The following is a 21,974-nucleotide window of genomic DNA, read 5'->3' as shown; positions in this document are numbered from 1 at the left end:
AAATAATCAGTGTAGGAATCAGAATAATGTATAAAGGAGATACAACTGAGGCACCACCACAGAGAAGGCCCCGTCTCTGGTTGCCACTACTTTACCTCCAAAAGTAAAGGTGGGTTTCCATTTTTAAAAAAAACCATCCAGGGGTGGGGAACCTGCAGTCCAGCAATACCCAGAGGGCCACAGCTCCCGTTATCCTGGACCCTTGGCCATTCTGGCTGGAGATGTTGGGAGCTGGAGTCCAACAACATCTGGAAGTCACCAGGTTTACCATCTCAAGCTTAAAAATATTGGTAATGCTAATATGGGACCAGACATACTGCCTCCTATTTCTACCAGTCTGCACAGCAGCAGCTGTATTTGGGACCAATCAAAGTTACTAAACTTTCATGAGCACTTCCTCATATAGTGCATTATTGTAGTCCAGGCATCCCCAAACTGCGGCGCTCCAGATGTTTTGGCCTACAACTCCCATGATCCCTAGCTAACAGGACCAGTGGTCGGGGAAGATGGGAATTGTAGTCCAAAACATCTGGAGGGCCGAAGTTTGGGGATGCCTGCTGTAGGCAAACCCGAATGCTAACAGAACATGAGTCACAGCTATAAACCAATCAACGTTGTCTAGAGGTGCTTTACGCTACGAATGACACGTGAGTGTCTGCAGGGCTGGAACTTATAGTACAAAGTTTGATTCTTTAGGGCAGCCTTGGCACTTGACACCTTCCAGCGGTCTTAGACTATACCTGCCATCGACAGATGTGCTGGCCGGAGCAAATGGGATCTGTGGTCCAAAAGCGCTGGAGGGCTGATGAAGGCTGCTTTGGGGGCAGTGCAACCCAGCCTAGAACAAGCTGTATCCTAAGTCTTTGGCCAACTGTATCACCAGCTAATAGAATGACCCAGTTTACTGGCACCCCATTGAGCCCATTACTGATTTCAGCCACCTTTTCAACACATCTATCACCCCACCTGGATTTGATATAAAAAAAGAAACAGAGCTGTCCATTCCCACTATACTGGTGACACCTAACTCCCAATCCTCAAATAACCTCCCTCAGAGTTTTTCAAATACCCACACTATGGGCTCTGCCCTTAGACTAGATGAACCATGTTCAAATCTCACATGAATATTTTAGCTTGGCCTTAAAGCTCAGCTGGGGTATCCTTTGGGCAAATCAGTATTTCTGCCTAACCTACTGGAAGGACAGCCATGTATATTTATTTACCTAAACTTCTTCAAGGAAGAGGGGGATAAAATCTTTAAAAATAAAAATAAAAAACAACTTCAAGTAAAATGCCTTTAGGTGAAATAAAGGAAGCCTTGTTGTGTTCTGTGGTTTTGTGTTACAGAGGTGAGACGATAATCTAGCTAACCTCATAAAAGGCTATAATCAGTTAGCAAAATGCAGAAAAACCAGGAAGGACAGCTAAAGGAGGCATCAATAAAACTGGATAGCAGCTGATGGAGTGGGTGCATTTTGCCTGTACCACTTGTAGAATCTAGTGATTCAAGACATGCAATTAATTCTGCACAGAGAGAACCAAGCCAAACCATCCTTTTTTTAAAAAAAAGAAAAAGATTGAATTTGACTGCAATCCCACTTGCCTAGGAGCAAGACCCACTGAATTCAGTATGATTTGCTTCTATGTAGATGAGGTTAGAATTGCAGCCAATGTCAAGAAAAGAGGGGGCCAAGGCGGACTTGTTAATGAGCTAATGTAATAGCAGCTTTCAACAGGAAAAATGAAATAAAAAATTCCTTCAGTAGCACCTTAAAGACCAACTAAGTTTTTATTTTGGTATGAGCTTTCGTGTGCATGCACACTTCGTCAGATACACTTGAAACAGAAGCAACCAGACCCTTATATATATTCAGAGGGTGGGGTGTGTGATGGGAATGGGTGATAGGCTGTAAGAGTGGTAAACCTGTTGATGGCTGTTAACGACTGCTGATTACTGCAATAGGTCCTGCGGGGAAAAAACAAGGGCTGAGGCTAAAGAAAGCTTGATCATGCATAATGAGATAAGAATCCTATGTCTTTATTCATCCCAGGTGGCTCCGTGGTTTTAAGCTTGGTAATGATTTCCAATTCATAAGGGTCTGGTTGCTTCTGTTTCAAGTGTATCTGACGAAGTGTGCATGCACACGAAAGCTCATACCAAAATAAAAACTTAGTTGGTCTTTAAGGTGCTACTGAAGGAATTTTTTATTTTGCTTCGACTCAGACCAACACGGCTACCTACCTGTAACAGGGGGGGGGGGAAGTTATCCCATATTTGCTACAGTAATCCTGCAATTCATGCACATTTAATTGTGCTTTCAGCTTTACATACTTGGCAAAATAAATAATTAAGGGGTGGAAATTCAGGGAAAATACTTTTGTAATCCCACCCTCTATTGAACCCAATGTGTTTTCACTATACACGATATTGGCTTTATGTGTGACCCCTAAAACGTAACCCCCATGTAAGTTGCCTGCTTCCAAAATAGGCTCTATTAAAGAAATTGGCCTCACATTCTGAATTATACAATTGTCACTTGAATAAAGAAAAAGGCCTAAATATACTCAGGCTGCCACATACACTTCAGGAAGAACTGCATTTAGAATAGAGGGGAGGGCAGAGCCTGCCTCTGGATCTGCCCAGCAGCCCTGCATCAGGCATGAATGCTTGCAGGGAAAGACTACTTGTGTAGATCTCTATTCACTTGGGCTTTCCAGTGCTGGCTTTTATCCTGAAGGCAGTGCTGCAACCTTCCTAACGAGTAGGGATGGTGGAGAAAATAACAATTTTATAAAACTGTATCATTTTAAAGATTCCTTTTTCTTTGGAGCCTGTGGTCTAGCTAAATTGGAAAGGCTTGTGCCTAACTTTGACTGTACAGAACTGACTAAATGCTTTCTGGTAGAGTACTGTTACGTGATGCCTGTTCAATCTGGAATGCTGAAAGAATAGAGTGATGGAATGCATGGAACACTGTATGCATTAAAAGAAAATCGGCTAGGTGTGGCAATTGTGCTTCATCTTGCATTGTTTTGGAGACGGATGAAAGAGGATGCTGGGAAACATTTAATGAACAAGAAAAACACTCAAAGTCTTAATTAAGAAAGACATGGAAAAATGATTACAGTATATGTATTCACAAGATACTATGAAGAGAGCTGATCTGAACAAAGGCATATCTAGGGCCCGTTGCTCCCTTGGCAAGGAGCTGCCTTGGCAAATCCCCATCACTTTTCCCCATAGCCACCAGCTGAGAAAGCCCCACACAAGAGCTACATGCAGGGAGAGAGGCAGGCAGGCAGGCAGGCAGGGCCTAGTTAGGTCCCCAGGAAGGGGGGACTTCGAGGGCTGTGCACACACACAAAATGTTCAGAGGGATTCGGCTCCACCCTCTGGCTCCTCATGATATCACACACGTGACGTCAGGATGTCCTGTGACATCACAAGCATGATGTCAAGACGTCACGTTGGGCCCCCTCAAGCATCCGGAGAAGATGGCACCTTTGCCTATAAATATAACAATGAATAAATCACAATGAAGGAACGAGCAATGCTGAAAACAACCCAGACTGGTGCTTCCAGGTCAAGCAGAACACCTCACATGACAGCCAAGGAGCTGATCAGCTCACTGCTAAAGAGGAAGCTGCGGAAGACTGAAAACAGGCAGGCAATAAGATACCAGGCAGCAAAAGGCTGGGAGAAGCAAAAATTAGTTTGGAGTCAGGGAGCAGAAGCAGCCATGTATAAATCTCCCTTAGACAGGAAGAGTGATGTCTTCATTCTCGGTGGTTTCTAGGGCACACTGCTGCTTTGAACAGGGTCATGCATCTGTCAGGTCAACGTTTGGCTTCTGCTAGACCTGGGAAGGAGCAGGAAGTGAGAGGCAGCAGATGGGAGGAATTCTGCTCAGCATCCCTCTGGCGCAACTGAGCCAGGCATCACTCACACTTTAAAGCCTACCTTTGTAATGTTAAGGACGAGGAACTTTAAAAGAGCAATGGAAGGTAAAATTCTTAGCAGTTCTTTTTAGCAGCAGTTCTGTAAGTGCCCTATGTGAGCTCAGAATTACTTGGGACAAAAGCTAATGCTTAAGGGTTGCATAAGCTTGGGCCTCAGCGACCACCTGAACCCTCCGAGATCATTTGCAGGAGCATCTCTGGCTGTGCCCATCCCCTCTGTCCTGTGTTGGTGAGGCTCATTGATATGAATGTGAAAAAGAGCCTCCAGCATTGCTGACCCAGTCTTATGGAACGCTCTTCTGATAGAGATTCACTAGGCATCTTTTAATATTAAATTTTAGGTGTCTGTTGAAAACTTTACACTGCCAGGGCTTATGCGGACAAGCCTCTTTTTCGCAGCTAGATGGTGATCTGCAATTCTGGTTGTTTTCACATGGGGTTGTGAGTATGCATTTATTCATTTATTCGAGGTATTTCTATACCGCTTCTCAGGTTGACATAAAAAAGTGGTCTACATAAGCTTATTGCAGAAATAAACACCACTCATTTTTTTTAAAAGTTACAATAAAATGGAAAAGAAACTGTTTAGGAGAAAGTGTGACTGCTTCTTTCTGTGTCCCTCAAGGCAGAAGCCCCTGTGGTGGCAGCTAGGGAAGGCAGGGGCCAGCTACAATGGGTGGTGGGTGGCAGCAATGCCTCAAGCATGTGAACCTGTGTGTTGGTCGTCAGGTGTAGGGAGCACATCTGTGTAGCTGCAGATGCATTTTTGGAGAATGGTTGGGTGGGTTTGTTTTTTACTAGGCTTCCCTTGAGCACAGGTCAAATTTCAAAGGGGCAAGAATTCACACATATCTATATTCCTATAAAGAGAGAGAGGATTGCTAGGGGGCAGGAAGAATATATATGTTTTTGTGGTGACACACACACACACACACACACACACACACACACACACACACACACGGTGTGGAGTACCATCACATTTTCCCCTGCTGCCTGCAGTTGCCATTTTGTGCCAGAACCCATGCCACTTTAATCAAGATGGGTAATAGCACCTCATCTTAAAAAAATAAAAGCTCTCTCTCTCTGTGTGTATGAAATTTCAGTATAAAAGTATTCTTACAAATAAAGAAATAAGGGCTACAGCTCCCATACTGGATAGAAAAAGCAATTCATACTTAAATGCCAGTTCGCCCATGCAGTTATGGTCACATTTTGTGCCTGCAAGCGCATACAAGGACTGCACGCTAGGTCCAATGCAGCTAGCAAATTGCAACCGCTCTTTCTCCAATTGCTGGGATCAGGATACCAGAGGGAGCAATCTTTCCACTTTCTCCCACTGAAGTCAGTCAAACCGTGGTCCCCATGCCTTTGGAATGCCCTGACACCTGGAGGCCAGCAGACCTTCTCAAAAGCTCAGAAGGGACACCTGATGTTCTTGGCCTTCCCCAGGAAGACCAATTGAGCCACGAATTGATTTTAGTTGCATTTCGTTACCGAATGTCATTTGATATTGAATGTTTGTGTTTCTGGATGATTTTATTGTCTATGGTTGCCTTTATTAATGCACTGTGGTATGTTCCCATCCTGTAAACTGTATTTAAGCATTTTACACAAATAAATAAATAAATATTGGGCCTAATCATGAATTTGATGCAAGTGATGAATCAGTAAACTGGACCAGCTCACTCACAGTACTTGAGGTGAACCTAGTAAAAAAACACACACAAAAAAACACCAAAAAACCCAACCCACTCTGAAATAGCAAATGTCCTCAAGACTTGTCCAATGCAAGAGATTTCCTACATAGGAAAGACTTGCTGTGTTTGCAGCTACATCGATGTACTCCACACATGCAACAGCTCACCCACTGGTTCACATGCAATTTCTTACAAAGGAGGGCATCATGTAAGCAGCCTAAGTTGGTGCTTAATGTAGAAACACACAGCCACACGAACAGAATTTAGGATTGCCAGACGAAAAACAACTGCCAAATGCTAATGCTGCCTCAGCAACAGGTCCAGAACTTCAGAATGACACCTCTGGGAGACAAAACAGCACACCAGGGGATAAAGATGCAGGTGCAAGCAACAGATACGCTGGAGATGGGAACTGCGCCAAGACTGGAACTCAATGCGTGCTCTGTAGAATTAACAAGAACAGCTTCCCCCTCTATCTTCGCCTGGCTTAAGAGCACACAGAGCAGTTAAGCAATCAATCATCGCTTGTGGGCAGCAGCATAAAGATCTCTGCTACTTAAGAGAGTGTGTGTGGCGATGGTGGCAATTGGGGAGTAAAGACCAAGATTCGTTCCCTAATCTATAACAGAGATTATGAAAAAGCTTTGTTATGCACTGCCAGCAACCATCGCAATAGCCTGCTTTATGCTCCACTGCATCGATCCCCTGGGCCTGGCCATGAGGAGGATGGAGGAACTGCTTGCCTCCTAATATCGTATCTGGAATTTAATTGCCTGCTTGTCTTAAGAGCATACTACAAGACACCACCTGAATTGGAGAGCCACAAATTCTTTTGAGATTTTTAGGATTCTCTGGGACGGATGCTAAGTATCGATCAGGGCCCATTGGAGGCACCAGGAACACAAAACAGTCCTCTCTATACCACTTCCTTGCAGTGCTGGCCCACCCACAAGGCAAGGTGAGGCAACTGCCTTGGGCAGCAGGGTCAATAGGGGCAGCAGACAGCTCAGAGGCTGCAGCTAGTGCAAAACAGTATCTGGAATAATGACTGACACTCCTAGCACACTGCTTCTGATATAATTGTATTGGCTGCCTATCCACTTTAATATCTTATCTTTGATCTAATACCTGAAATACTACCGTACTTCCTCCTTTATACACTAGCTCAGGAGTTAAGATCCACAAGAGACACAATGCTGGCAACTCCTGTGCCCTTGGAGGTCTGCAAGGTGGAAGCATGTGAGGGGGCCTTTTTTGTGGTGGCCCCAGATTTTGGAACAGCACCATTCACTGTGGAGCATCAGGGCAGCAGTGTTTAGAGACTATTCTAACTTGATGATGAAGACATAGTGGCTCTTGGTGGCTGCTCAGTGGTTTAGCATCAAAGCCTGGGCATCTGCATCAACACAGTGTCACCACACAATAAAACTGCTCTGAGTTAAAGAAGGGCATGTTTTCCCACTTACATTCCCCGCTATAAGTTGGAATCCAGGTCCAAGAGAGAATAGTATAGGCTCCTTCACACATACCACTAAATAAACTTATTGCACGTTCCTGTGTCTGTGCTGCAAGTATAAAAACTCTGTTCACTATTATGTCCATTCCTCCCCTTAGAACTCTTGCTTCCCACTAGCACTGCAAGAGGGGGTTGAAAGTGCTTTTATAAAAGCCATTAAGGCTAGCAAAAGGTCTCTAGAGGATACAATCAAAGTAAAGCTTTCTAAATGGAATTTCGAACACTCAAACCATGTTACTGAGCCTCCATGTTCAAAGGCAGTGTACCTTGAACACCAGGTGCATCGTATACAAATAGGGAGGGCTGTTGCACCAGTGTCCTCCTTGTAGGGTCTTCACAGGCATCCAGCACCTCTGGCAACAAAGTATTAAACTACTGGTAGGTGGATCTTTGGTCCTATCAAACAAGATTCTTCTGATACTCCCATGTTTCTCTCTGTGTCTCATGTTTTTATAAATATACATTCTGGACAAACTTGCCTTGAAAATGCAACAGAAACTTCTGCTTTCAAAAATGGATCAAAATGCAATCAAAAAACCCTGCTTTTAAAATTCAGGGGTGGGGAAAGAACTAAATCAAGTGCGTGCAGTCATTCGAAAGCATGCCGAATGTTTCCAACATCTCTTCTTCTCAAATTGTGCTAATGGAGGCTTTTTCAATGGGAAAAAGAATGAGCCTCAAAAAGTCTAATGTGCAAACTGGGAAAGCACTTTAAGAAAACCCAGGTAGGATGGAAGGCAGATGTGCAGGAGCAGTGAGAAAATATATGTGTGTGTATGTTTTTGTGTGCTTGAAAAACACAGAGGAAATAGCAGGCAGAACAGCAGCAGGCTCCCTTCTATTTGCAGGGGGGGGGGGAAAGAGATGCTATATGCACAAAAACAGGACTAGTGTTCAGAGCTATTTTGTCCTTTGCAGCATCCCAAATCAGGACATATTGGAAGAGTCCATATTAAGCTCTCTTAGAAACCTGGCTCAGGGAATATTGCAAAACAGAGCTCTTTAATGCATCTTGCCAACTTTCAGTAAAAGCACAGAGCCACTTAAAAGGCAGCAGCCAATAGCGACGTACAGGCTGGCCAGCCCTTCCTTGTGTGATTAAAGAAGTTCAGATCACCACACACTTCCCCCATCATCTCAACAACAGGGCATTAAGAGCTGACAATATAGAAAGCAACGTCCCTTAACACTTACTAACATATGGGAGGAAATATTGCCATGGGGTGGATGCAGTACAAATCTATGCATGCCTTCAGTCCTAAAATGCATCGTGTTGGGGTGGAGCTGGAGCTATTAACTGGTCAGTTTCTTCCAACATGAGATGCTTTGCTTTTAGCAACATCCTGTTGATCACCACAAGAGGGGCGTGTAGTGAGACAGACAAGAGCAGCAGAATATCATTGCCAGGTCTTGTGAGTTGTGATAGCATCTTGAGTCTTATTGCATTGGCTTGTGTTTCCCCACCCCCAACGAGCCAATCCAGCTTCAAAGAGACTTGGGAGTTGGACTTCTAAAAATAATTAAATAAACTTTTGTGATGATCTAAACCTGAACTGCAAGCCAACATTTCCCTGAGTTTGGGTTGTTGTCACTTTGGCATGCTTGGGGTCTGCAGCTGCAAAGGCCAAAAATGCAGTGTCTTCCAGCAGTACACTTGAAGCAAGGGGCGATTGCAATTCTCTCTCCAAATATACTGTAGTAAGAATAGGATTCACCACAGCCCAATGTGCTAGCTTGCTCACTTACTGCTCACTTTAGATGATGGATGGACTGATAATTTTTGAGACACAGCAGGCCGTTATGTGTATTAGCATAAGCTAACTGATTACAAGGCTCACAAATTAGATCTCCCTAGTAGGGGGACCAAGACGAACAGAAGTCTCTCACCTACACTACATTTATTGCAGAAGAAGAAGAAGAAAAGTTCCAGTAACAAAGATTCACACTGTTTTGGGGTCTAAAAAGACCCATCATGGTTTGGCTGTGTTTCTATACATAGACATTAAAGCTTCTTCAAAGGGCCGTTACTGAGATGAAGCAGAGAGTAAGATCTAAATGAATGGGTTCAAATTTCAAGAAAGAGAATTTTGATTTAACATGAGAAGAATCTGCTAACAGTTCAACTTAACAGTGAGACTAGTGTTAGAAACTGAGATATGAAAGCTAGGAGCTGAATGGCACCTTAATCCTAGGTTACGGGTGAAACAACAGAATGTCAAGGCACTTTTTTAAATAACAAGAATACAAAGCTGAAAATGAATGAACGGCAGCTAAAATATGATGTTCATTTTTCAGGTGGTCTGGTCCTTCCCCTGCCAACCCCCCTAATATTCTTAAGAGGGTCTCTTCTTCAGTCTTCAGAGAGTAGCTGGAATTGGGGAGGCAGAAACAGGCCCTTCTTTCCTTCCAGCAGTGGCAGTTTTAATCTGAAATCTTAGGCGCAGTACTGCGCCCCAGAGCTTAAAAGCTGCTCATGCTAATGAAACTCTCTGTCACAAAATGCACCTAGAACAATGGGAGTTTCGAACACTGAGTGAAACAGACTGCCGTGAAAGGGGAAAGGATTCTCCTTTGTTAGAGATTATGTGGAGTGGGGTGGTTTTTTAAGTGACTAATAGTTTTTATTAGTGGAAGTGAAAGCTGGACCATAAAGAAGGCTGATCGCCGAAGAATTGATGCTTTTGAATTATGGTGCTGGAGGAGACTCTTGAGCAGGCATCCCCAAACTGCGGCCCTCCCGATGTTTTGGCCTACAACTCCCATGATCCCTAGCTAACAGGACCAGTGGTCGGGGAAGATGGGAATTGTATTCCAAAACAACTGGAGGGCCGAAGTTTGGGCATACCTGCTCTTGAGAGTTCCATGGACTGCAAGAAGATCAAACCTATCCATTCTTAAAGAAATCAGCCCTGAGTGCTCACTGGAAGGACAGATCCTGAAGCTGAGGCTCCAATACTTTGGCCACCTCATGAGAAGAGAAGAATCCTTGGAAAAGACCCTGATGTTGGGAAAGATTGAGGGCACTAGGAGAAGGGGACAACAGAGGACGAGATGGTTGGACAGTGTTCTCAAAGCTACTAAAATGAGTCTGACTAAACTGCGGGAGGCAGTGGAAGACAGGAGTGTCTGGCGTGCTCTGGTCCATGGGGTCACGAAGAGTCGGACATGACTCAATGACTAAACAACAACAATAGTTTTATTAGTATGGGACACAGCTTATTTGTTTTAAGCTTATTGATTTTGTGTTTGATCATTTACATAACTGAGCTACATTTTAAAGCTCCTTTAAACAAGTATTAGAAGAATGGAATTTACATTATGAAATAAATAAGCACCAATTCATATATGCCCATGCTGAGAGCTGGCACTGTTACATGGGATGGGCAGAAAAGCTCCCTAGAATGATTTTTGTAGAATGGCAAGTAATTAGCTGCCTTCTGTCTTGTAAGTTTTGCATGAACTCCTGAGAATCAGTAAATTGGATAAAAATTAGTCAATGGCACCAGTCTAAAATATGTGTTCTAATTAGTTCTACTGTGCAGACAGGCTGGATAATTCCAGCTTAAGATCAAGAAAGCACATCACAGAATAGGAAATAATGACCACAGCCTGATTACAACCAAAGAATCAATTTGTGCTACAGCTTTTAAACGTTGGGGAACTAGCTTCCCCCTCGCAATAGGATCTGTTGTGAATATGTAGATTTAAAACATGGATGGTGAATGTCTGTGGTCCTCCATCTTGTCAGATCCTGACTCCCATGGTCAAGGATGAGGAGAGCTGTTGTCCAGGAGAAGCTGGAAGGCTACACGTTCCCATATCCCTGATTTTGAAACCTTAATGTTTTTGCTCAACTAGTAACTTGAGTCCATAGATAAGTTTGCCTACTGAGTGCTTACTTCCTATATCAAACTGCTCATCCACAAAATCCATGTGAAGATAGCACACACACAAAAACATAGTTCTCTGTGTGTATGGTAAGGAGCTGTGTCACAGTACATCTGTATGAAGCCACACACACATACACTTGTTCTAGCTGCCAAACTGCACACAGGAGGTGGTGAATTACTAACTGCATCATAGAAATACTTTCTGCTTAGAAGAAATGTTGCTGATGAAGCCAGCTTCTGAACACATAGTATCTTGGGCAGTAACTGGGGTCGAAGGAAATTAAGGAGTCGTGCACTTTCCAGATGCTCTGTAGAGACAGGCCTCTGCTCAATGTTTTCTCAGTGACCTCAGATGGAAGGAGCATGCCTACGACCCACCGTCAGCGCATCACCAGCTCTCATGAGGGTGCCTGAGGAGTTCAAAGGTATGCTGCTCACCAGGTCACCAGATCCACAGAAGACATTAAGTATCTATTAGAGCAGAAGCCCACGTATCTGGCATGACTGCATCAAAAAAGAACAGTGCAGGCAGCACAATCGAGCATTTAGTTGGCAGAAGCAAGGGGTTTTCTGCACTAAATTTCCAACAACTTTCTGACAGCAAGAGCTGTTCGACAGCTTTCTGCCTCTGTTTCCAAACAGTGTCCTGGACTACTACACCCCAACGTTGTAGCAGGTCAGTATGTATGTACTGTATTATAGCAGCCAACGTCAACCTGGCGTTGATGTTTTGGACAGAAACTCCCATAAACATCGTCAGGTTTCTACCAAGCTATTATACAGGATAAAGCAAACCTGGGCATATCTACAGTTAAAAGGGCTGGAGTTGTATTTCTAATGTGCTGTGCAAACAACGTAAAATTATATAGGCTAGTAAGCCATGATAGCTGAGTAACCCAGTACATAATTGTAGGGCTGAAAAATAATAATCGGTGTCATTAATTTTAATCAGAACTGTTCCCTGTTGAATTGTGCTCTCTATCTATAACCCTGTTCTGATTACTCTACCTGCTTCCCTGATTGGAGCAATGTGTTTTCAAAGGGATCTTTAAAACTTGAATCAGTAAGGAAACAGCTCTTTAAATATAATGTAAATATACTATTTATAACAGGCATCCCCAAACTTCGTCCCTCCAATGTTTTGGACTACAATTCCCATCTTCCCCGACCACTGGTCCTGTTAGCTAGGGATCATGGGAGTTGTAGGCCAAAACATCTGGAGGGCCACAGTTTGGGGATGCCTAATTTATAAGCAAGATAAGGGTTTTCTGCTTGATTCGTGGGTTTTTTTTTTAACATTTATAGTCTGCCTCTCATCCAATGTGCTCAAGGTGACACAGATGCTCACAGCTCTGTGATGTAGGTTAGGCTGAGAGTGAGTGACTGGCCCAAAGTCCCTCAGTGAGTTTCATGCCTTGCTTAATAATCAGCTGACTGGTTTAATCAACTATAACTCCAATCTTTAAAATGCTCAAGATTAGATCCAGGATAAGTAAGTTGCACTTGGGTCCCTTTAGAATCTATGCAAAACTAAGCATGAATTCGTTCCCACTGAAATAAATGAGAACTAAATCAGGATTAATTTTACATATTCCAAAGGGATCTAAATGCTAATAACTTTACAGCAAAATCCTTTGCGTGTTTACAAAGAAGTAAAATCCATTGTGTCCCCTGGGGCTTGTCTAGGGCAGCAGACTTTAGCCTGGGTTCAACTCTCAAATTTATAATCCCGAGAAAGCCAATATATTTGCAGACCAGTTAAACAGTAGTTTGAAGATGTTCATAACTTAAATGCCTCAAAAGTAGCACTTAAATATTAGCATGAAGTTCCAGTCCTAAAACAAATCCAAGCAAGATTGGTGCTCGACAGCAGCTAAGGAGTTTCAGCAAAGGAAGATTAGAGTGTGTGTGTGTGTGTGTGTGTGTGAGAGAGAGAGAGAGAGAGAGAGAGAGGGAGGGAGAGAGAGAGAGAGAGAGAAAGGAGTCACCACTCACAAGCTGTTTGTTTTAAAGTGATCTCTATGCGAGAGACACTAATTCCTCATTGATGGTATCATTGATGAATTGTCAAGGATAACACTGTTCTTTCCAGCAACGCTGTGTGACAATGGAATATTTACTGTGCCTGTTTTATCCTACGTCAACCTTTAAGTGCTTGTTTGACACTGGATGTTGCTTGCCAACTTTCTGGAGAATGGGAGGCCAGCTTGAGATTTGACATCAAGGTTATTAAAACAGGTCCTTTACAAGAGAACCACTGGGTTACAGAAAAACACATTGAGAAATCCCCGAGCACATTTCTGTAGCCTGATGATTCCTTGTCAATGTACAGCAACGTTCTGTTTCCTCAGTGACATACCGGTATGTTTTTGCATGATCATGCCATATGCCCCCCCGTTTCCCAAATTCTGAAACTAGCTCCATGTGGGAAGAGACCTCAGATATCCATGCTGACATCACAGGAACAGCAAGCAGATCTGAGAGTCTGCCTGCGTAGGCTCTGCTACAGAGCCAGGGTCCCACAGAGCAAAAATCCTGCAGCCATGGTGATTTCGGGGGAGTCACTCAAGTGACTCAGGGCTCCAGAAGTTATATAAAGCCCATTCTGCATGGCTTCTGTGTCAAACTTGTCTAAATTATTTTTGGATCAATCAAGAAGCACCCAGATTACTTTGATCTTATTTAGATGAGCACTTTGAATGCTTTTGAAGATATGCCCTTAAATAATTCAAGAGAGGAAATAAACACAGGCAAAAAAGAAAGACAGAAAGGAAAGGTTTCTCAGATGCCAATGGAACAGAGACACTGGTGATGGGCTTAGGCCAATGAAGAAAGAAAGATGGGAGGGTAGCAGGAGAGGAGCAAAGAAGAGTATTGAGCTAAATGTGAATTGGGAATAAATCACAATAGATGAACAAATTCCAAAATGTTGGTCATGACATTGCTACCAACACTAGTCCACTTTTGTTTTACTGCCTCTGCTACCTTTAAACAACCTGATGGTGGAACGCTTGCCAGGAAAACCTCCAACTTTTCAATTTGGAATAGCAGGTATTACCTGCCAATTTACTCCTACAACAAGGATGGAATGTGTTGCCATTATGAGCTATCAAATCTTGAAAAGTACTCAGAATACAACCCCCCTTTGATCAATATAGGAACTCTCCAAAGTCCATCCTTTCTACTTCTTATGACTAAACTGTTACTCATTCAAATGGGTGTCCACAATAAGCTATTTAACTTCTGATACAAATATTAGACACAGGAGACACAACAGTAAAGAGTATTGTAAGCTTTGTATTTTTTAAAAGAGGGCTTTCTTGGTTTCACAAGACCACGTGTTTAGTTCATAAGGTCCCTTCTGTGAAGGTCTGAAGTAGCAAACGCTCTAGTTAAGACAGAGGGAGAGATGCATTCACACATACACAACCAGAGATGTTAAAACCAAGTTCAGTCAAGGCTGCCTCCTGGAATCATATGCTCACACACATTTTGGATGAGAAAGCTACCAGCTCTTCCAAAAATACCCAACCAGGAAACCTCTGACCCTCGTGCAATTCAGCAGATGCCTGGCACAGTCCCAGGCTAGTAGTTACAGTAAAATTCCTTTAAAATCTGAAACATTGTACAAGACCTGCCACATTGCTTATCCCAATGCCTGCTGTATAAAGAATTTAGAAGCAAAGACATGGATGCAGTGGTGTAGCATGGGACAGACGGACAGAGGGGCAGTGGCCCTGGTTGTAAAGTTTGGAGAGAGGCGCAAACAGGTTTCCCCATGACAGGCTCCCTCATCGAGGCCACGTAGCTGAGCTCCTGCCACCTTTCGGAGACATGGGAAGGCAAACTGTGTCCAGGCCTTCAAGGCTAGGATGCACACCTCCACCCCAGCTGCCCAGTCCACCGGGGGGGGGGGGTGTGTGCAACACCTGCCCTGCCCCAGGTGCTGGCAACCTACACTACACCACTGCTTGGATGATGAACACCACTGAACAGGATCTGTCTGCAAGAACCTGGACTTGCTAGCCAGAAGCAAAAGAGCAACATAATGGGGGAAAATAGCCTCCGTTGTACAGTATTGACAATCACAAGGAGGTCTTGGGGGAAGCTTAAGTGGTTAATTGTTCCTAGGGCAACTGAATTTTCACTTCTTCTGCAATTGTACTGCAAATATGCCTCATTCTTACTTTCTTTTCGAAAGTGGTCTACACATGTACACAGATAAGCATGTACTGCTGGAGCTGCAAGATTTTGACCTGTCAGGCTGCTACTACAGGCACAGAAGCATGTCTGGCAAAAAATAAACTTGGCCACTCTGCCTCTAGAACTGGTTAGAGGTGTCATGGCATTGAGTAAACATCACTGAACTAGTGCTGTTGACCAGCAAAGCTCTGCATGACCACCATCCCACAATATCTCCCATTTTTTCTGTCCCATTGCCATGCACACACTCAAAATCAACCCAGACACAGTGCATCTTAGCTTACCATCCATTCACAAGGTCTGAGCAGCAGCCACAGTTTGGCTTTCTGCATGGCTGCCCAACAACAGCAGGACTCCCTGGAGACGTCAATCAAATTCCCCAAGCCACAGTGATAAATGTGTAGCAACCATCAAGAGACCTTCAGGTGCCCACGTTATAAACAGGCATCAGGTCACTTTCACAGACTACATTTCCCCCCAGGCTGCTTCAGGCTCGATCTTTTCGCTTCCTATGCACATCCACAAACCCTGCTGAGTTCATTCACCCAAGCGCTGGTAGAAACACAGCTTTGCATCCCGGGTCTACGAGGAGCTGGGCATTGCTCCCACTGGGTTCAGGCGCACCTAACTTTGCCTAGGACCCCTAAGTAAGAAGGGTTAGAGACCCAAGAGGCAGACTGGAGCATCACAGAGGATGATGGGAATAGATCACTGTAAGGACAGGGGGCTGATTTGCAGGGCAAAGCCTAGCACAGACCACGTTGCAAAGTAGACCTCACTGGACGATTGGAAAGGGGGACGAGGTGAGAAATGGGGCGGGGGGGGGACACAGTTTCTCAGGGGCATCAGGACCCTTCTCGTTCCAGAAGGAAAGCGGGCGGGGTGGTGGAGTAGGTAGGCAGGCAGGCGACGCTAATGGCCGGAGAGCGAAACGCCCGCAACAGGGAGAGGAGAGAGAAGGAGATTCGGGGTGGGGGGTGGGGGTCGGGTCGCCTTACGTCCTCTTGAAAATGCCTCCCAAGCAGCTGCCGAGCAGCAGGCAGAACTGTTGCGAGAAGAAGACCCAGGTGATCTGCGAGAGGGAGCTCTGGGTCTGGCAGCGCAGGTCCAGCAGGGTGGGCCCCAGGAAGGCGATGCAGAGGCCGAAGCTGAAGAAGACGCTCCAGTAGGTCAGCGTGGGCTGCAGGTTCCTCTTGAAGAGCGTCGTCACCCGCGCATCCCACCACAACATCCTCGGCTCCCCCGGCCCACCAGGAAGCAGCGTCCGCGGCAGCTCGCTCTCCCTTGACTGCCTGCCTGCTTGCCCTCGAGAGCAAGTCCCTGGGCTAAGACCGCCGGGCAGGCGCGCGCGCGAGAAACCGGAGCAGGCGAGTGGCGCCCCCTAGCCGTGCGCCTCTTTTTTGCCCGTCTGCAATCCGCGGCCGAGAGGGAGAGCCGGGTCTTCACTCCTGCCCGGGCCAACGCGCGTCTGCCGTCGTCGTCCCCGGTCTTCGCGCCGGAATCCCCTCGGATTGCAACACCTGCCCGCCGGATCTGCCGCGTCCCGCCCTGGGCGAGCCCGTAGTCGATCACATGCGAGGAGCCTCCGCCTCCGCCCCCGCCTCCGCTCGCCCCACGCCTCCGCCCGCTCCGGGGATCCGGCGCTCGCCTCCTTCCACGGGCGCTGCAGCCTTGCCCGCGTCCCGCTCGCCGGGCTTGCAGGCAGCAGCAGCAGCGGGCGGAGTGCCGCGCGCGCGGGGCGGGGACTGGCTCCGCCCCTTCGGCCCGGGGAGCCGCGCACAGGCGCTAGTAACGCCCGCCTCCCTTCGCCGCGCCTCCCGGGCCAGCAGAGTGGCGAGGGTCTCCAGCTGCGCTCGCTTTGGCGCACGAGCCGGGTGGGGAGAGGTCGTCGTCGTGCCTTCTCGGCTCGATCCGTTCCTGAGCTGCGCGCTCCGGTTCTCCGCCCGGCCAGCTCCCAGTCGAAGCCCCGGCGGGGTCAGCTTTGCAAAAGGGGCGCCGCGAGCTTTGCAGCGCTAGCAAAACCTTCCAGCCGAGGAAGCAGCTCAAAGTGGTTTCCCTGCAACCGAAAACACCTGCGCGGCTTCACATCGCCAGGTGTGATCATTGCACACGCGTCTCCATCACTTCGGAAACGCGGCACGCCTGCTAAAGAGCTGGCGTGGCCGAGCGCAGCTACCTGCCTTTATCTCGTTTGCACGCAGTTGAAAATACCCGCAGTAATTACACGCGACGATAATTTGTAGTACACGGGACCGAAGTAAATCGTAACGTCTGAAACAACTCTGACTTGTGCTGCGCTGGTTTCTTTTCCCTCCTTTATTTCTCTCTCTCTCTCCCCCCCCACCCGTAAGTGAGACTCGGAGGTGACAGTCTCATCCACACCATCATCATTCCCTTGTTGAAGTCAGCGCTACCGACACAAGTAGCTTGTTTGCCATTCGCTTCACGGGGAGACTCAAGTTGACCACGTGGGTAAAGGTCGTGGAAATGTCTCTTGAAATGCACGTAGAAGCTTAGGAGAGGAGATGGTTGTGGAGACCAGGGCAGCAAAATTGTTATATTTCCTCTCCTCTCACCCAGGCAAACAGGGGTGCCAACTTGAATAAAATATTGGGGAGGGGCCTGGTAAGCCACGCCCCACATAATCAATCACATTACATTGTGCAGGCACACTATTTAAATGGCAATGCCTATCAAGTATGGGCGGGCTGGCCCCCTTAAATATTTTATTGGGGGGTGAAGACCCCTAGGCCCCAAGGAGCTGGCTCCTAAACTCACAATTCTGAGAATACAGAGGTTTCCCCCAAGTCTGCTGCAGACCCTCCAAGTGTCCCTATTTCCCAAGGACAGTCCTGGATTTACAGAAGCCGTCTGGATTTCTGATTTGATCCTGGAATGTCCCACTTTTCCTTAGGACTTCCCTATTTTCATCAGAGAAATGTCAGAGGGTATGGAGTTATGTGACCCCTGAGCCAAGGAGATAAGTAACTACTGTATACAAATTCAGAAAACATCTGAAGGCAGCTCTGTATAGGGAAGTTTATTTAATGTTTTATGTTTTATTATGTTGGACTGGAGTGGCCCTTGTGGACTGGAGCAACCCAGTCAGATGAGTGGGGTATACATAATAAAATTATTGCTATTATTATTATTATTATTATTATTATAGAAATGTTGGAGAAATGTCGGAGGGTATGCTGCTGTGTACATAACAAACCCAAAGGGGCAGCACATTGATACTTGCACTCACTAAGTCTAGTTTGGCCCTAAGCCGGCAAAAGCTACACTTAGTCAAAGACCAGTCTGTCATCTGAGTTCAGTTGAACCCTTTCATGCTTGGGGATTCTGACTTCCCTTGATCGTGGGCCTTTCCACTCAGTCTGTTAGCTGAGTGCAATATCAGAAGATAGCAATAAGATATAAATGGGCTCACCTGATGATGATTCTGATATGCAATACTGTACTTCATGTAAAGAGTAACAAAAAAGACAGCCGTGAACATTATGTATCACCTCCGGTGGTACATAATGTTCTGGGGCAAGGGTATTTATACAGCAGGATCTAGGAGTCTTGGTAGACCACTAACTTGACATGAGTCAACAGTGTGATGTAGCAGCTAAAAAAGCCAATGTAATTCTGGGCTGCATCAATAGGAGTATAGCGTCTAGATCAAGGGAAGTAATAGTACCACTGTATTCTGCTCTGGTCAGACCTCACCTGGAGTACTGCATCCAGCTCTGGGCACCACAGTTCAAGAAGGATACTGACAAGCTGGAATGTGTCCAGAGGAGGACAACCAAAATGGTCAAAGGCATAGCTGCCAAGTTATCCCTTTTTTAAAGGGATTTCCCCTTATGCTGAATAGGCTTCCTCGCGAGAAAAGGGAAAACTTGGCAGCTATGCAAAGGCCTGGAAACGATGCCTTATGAAGAACGGCTTAGGGAGCTGGGCATGTTTAGCCTGGAGAAGAGAAGGTTAAGGGGTGATATGATAGCCATGTTCAAATATATTAAAGGATGCCATATAGAGGAGGGAGAAAGGTTGTTTTGTGCTGCTCCAGAGAATCGGACACGGAGCAATGGATTCAAACTACAAGAAAGAAGATTCCACCTAAACATAAGGAAGAACTTCCTGACAGTAAGAGCTGTTTGACAGTGGAATTTGCTGCCAAGGAGTGTGGTGGAGTCGCCTTCTTTGGAGGTACTTAAGCAGAGGCTTGACAGGCATATGTCAGGAAGGCTTTGATGGTGTTTCCTGCTTGGCAGGGGGTTGGACTGGATGGCCCTTGTGGTCCCTTCCAACTCTATGATTCTATGATTCTATGTGCCTTCCTTGCAGGGACTTTTTGGGATCCAGCATCACTAAGAAACCTCAGCTCTGCTTGACTTCCTTGAAATGGTAATAAGGAATCTTTTGCCTTTCTGTACCACAAAGTGCAGAAAGGAGGCAGAAAGTGTGTGTGTGTTTGTGTGTGCGTGCGCACACATACACCCACACACAGCAACCTCTGAATACTAATACTGTAATTAGAACACTTGTGATATAGGCAGAAAAGTATTTTTTTGTTTGTAGATTCTCCATGGCTTTTTCATTTGTTTCCTTAAGGGATATATGTAACTACTATGACTGTCAAATCTGGGGCTGGGTTGGAGTGGTTGATGCTTTTGCTTACGCAGAAAACTCCCTCTGGAGGAGGATGAGTTTATAAATATTTCACCTGCTGCATTTGAGACGCTAACTGGCAATTTTTAGAACGCTCTCGCTTTGCTTCCTCTCTCTCTTTTCCAAGGCAAAGCAATACACAGACGTGCTCAGGTGATTCAAGTGCATGCTGGAGTGTCTTGCGGTTTCTTTCCTCTTCCTGTGCCTAAGTGCTCTGGGGAGGCACATAATGTCATTGCCCACTCCTGGAATGTGTGTTTGGACAGGTTGAAGGTGCCAATTTGTGCAACACAATTGTTGCTTTAATGCTCATCTTATCTAAACAGTATCTACTTCAGCCTGTTCCTTTGCCAGGCATCCAAGCAATGTGTGGGAGGCGGTTTTGCTGCCAACACCCCCATATCACAGGTTTTTTGTGTGTGTGTGTCCCAGAATCCAGATTATATAATCTAGAGAACATACTTCAGTTTGACTGAATGCAGGCTAACGCAGGCTAGAAATACTTCTCCACATGGACAGAGGATCTGTGGGTGAGAGGTTTCCCAGATCTGGGAAACAGTTCAGTTAACTCCAGGGATTCAGGCAGGGAGTCTTTCTCAAGCCTACCTGGAAATGCCAGGGGTTGAATCTGACCGCAGAGCAAATGTTTCCCCACTGAGCCACAGCCCTTTCCTAAATATGCATAACATTCCCATAGATATTAGCATATATGATGGTTGTCCAATTTTTGGAAGTAGATCACTGTGCTCAGCCTCTCCAGAACTTCAGTGCATTACAACTTCAAATTATGTTAGAAGAAGCTAGTAGCAAAACAGGCTCAAACTCCTTCAGATAGTTAGGGTGCTAAAGCTGAACATGTGTCTCCTCAAAATCACACAAATTGACAAAAACCCATATACAAACACACTTCCAGCTAGCTATCCCTCTCTGTCTCAAGGGCAGCATGCCTGGAAATAGTTATCTGGAGGCTTGTGCAAACATAGCATTAATCTTGCACTTCCTTGTGGTGTCCATGTTTATACCAAGAGCAGGGAAATTGGACTTCCAGGTGTTGGACTGCAACTCCCATCAGCCACAATGGTCAAGAGATTAAGGGAGTTGTAGTTCAACAAAATCAACAGGTTTCCCACCTTGGTTTATACTGAAATTTGAAGGACACGTTCTAGTACCAGGAGGGTCTCCTACCTAGCATGACTCACATAAAATGTAACAAACGCATAAGTAGGCAAACATATGCAGCCAAATAAAAACTATGTATCCGTTATCTTTAAAATATGTCTTTAAAAACATTCTCTATTGCAAAAAAGTTAGTATGCATTCCCAAAATGCATAGTTGAAATTGAGTAGGGAATGGGAGGTTTCAGAAAAGCAAGCTCTCGCTTGGATTACTGCAATGTGCTCTACGTGGGGCTACCTTTGGGCTACCTTTGAAGGTGACCCGGAAACTACAACTAATCCAGAATGCGGCAGCTAGACTGCTGACTGGGAGCGGCCGCCAAGACGACATAAGACCGGTCTTGAAAGATCTACATTGGCTCCCAGTACGTTTCCGAGCACAATTCAAAGTGTTGGTGCTGACCTTTAAAGCCCTAAACGGCCTTGGTCCCGTATACTTGAAGGAGCGTCTCCACCCCCATCGTTCTGCCCGGACACTGAGGTCCAGCGCCGAGGGCCTTCTGGCGGTTCCCTCACTGCGAGAAGCAAAGCTACAGGGAACCAGGCAGAGGGCCTTCTTGGTAGTGGAACGCCTTCCCATCAGAGGTCAGAGAGATAAACAACTACCTGACATTTAGAAAATACCTAAAGGCAGCCCTGTTTAGGGAAGTTTTTAATCTGTGATATTTGATGTATTTTAATGTTTGTTGGAAGCCGCCCAGAGTGGCAGGGGAAGCCCAGCCAGATGGGCGGGGTACAAATAATACATTATGATTATGATTATGATTATAAGCTAGAAAGCCATTTTGTGTGTAGGAAACTTTTGGCCCTCCAGATGTTGCTGAACTACAGCTCCCATCATCCTTGGTCACTGGCCATGCTTGCTGG

At 45.6% G+C, this 21,974-nt stretch overlaps 1 protein-coding gene across 1 annotated transcript in view; it reads right to left on the bottom strand.

The window, feature by feature from the left end:
- SLC60A1 (solute carrier family 60 member 1) overlaps window positions 1-17,067 on the bottom strand; it is a 49,498-nt gene extending 32,431 nt beyond the window's left edge. Inside the window, exon 1 of the mRNA XM_060277109.2 lies at window positions 16,268-17,067. Coding sequence (XP_060133092.1) covers window positions 16,268-16,500 — 233 coding nt within the window. The 5' untranslated portion in view covers window positions 16,501-17,067. The remainder of the gene's footprint in view (window positions 1-16,267) is intronic.
- Between the last annotated feature and the right edge of the window lie 4,907 nt (window positions 17,068-21,974).

This window comes from Zootoca vivipara, chromosome 7 (assembly GCF_965207765.1).
Source record: "Zootoca vivipara chromosome 7, rZooViv2.hap1.1, whole genome shotgun sequence".
NCBI lineage: Eukaryota > Metazoa > Chordata > Lepidosauria > Squamata > Lacertidae > Zootoca > Zootoca vivipara.
The sequence above is the reverse complement of the archived record's forward strand: the minus strand, read 5'-3'. Positions and strand labels throughout refer to the sequence as shown.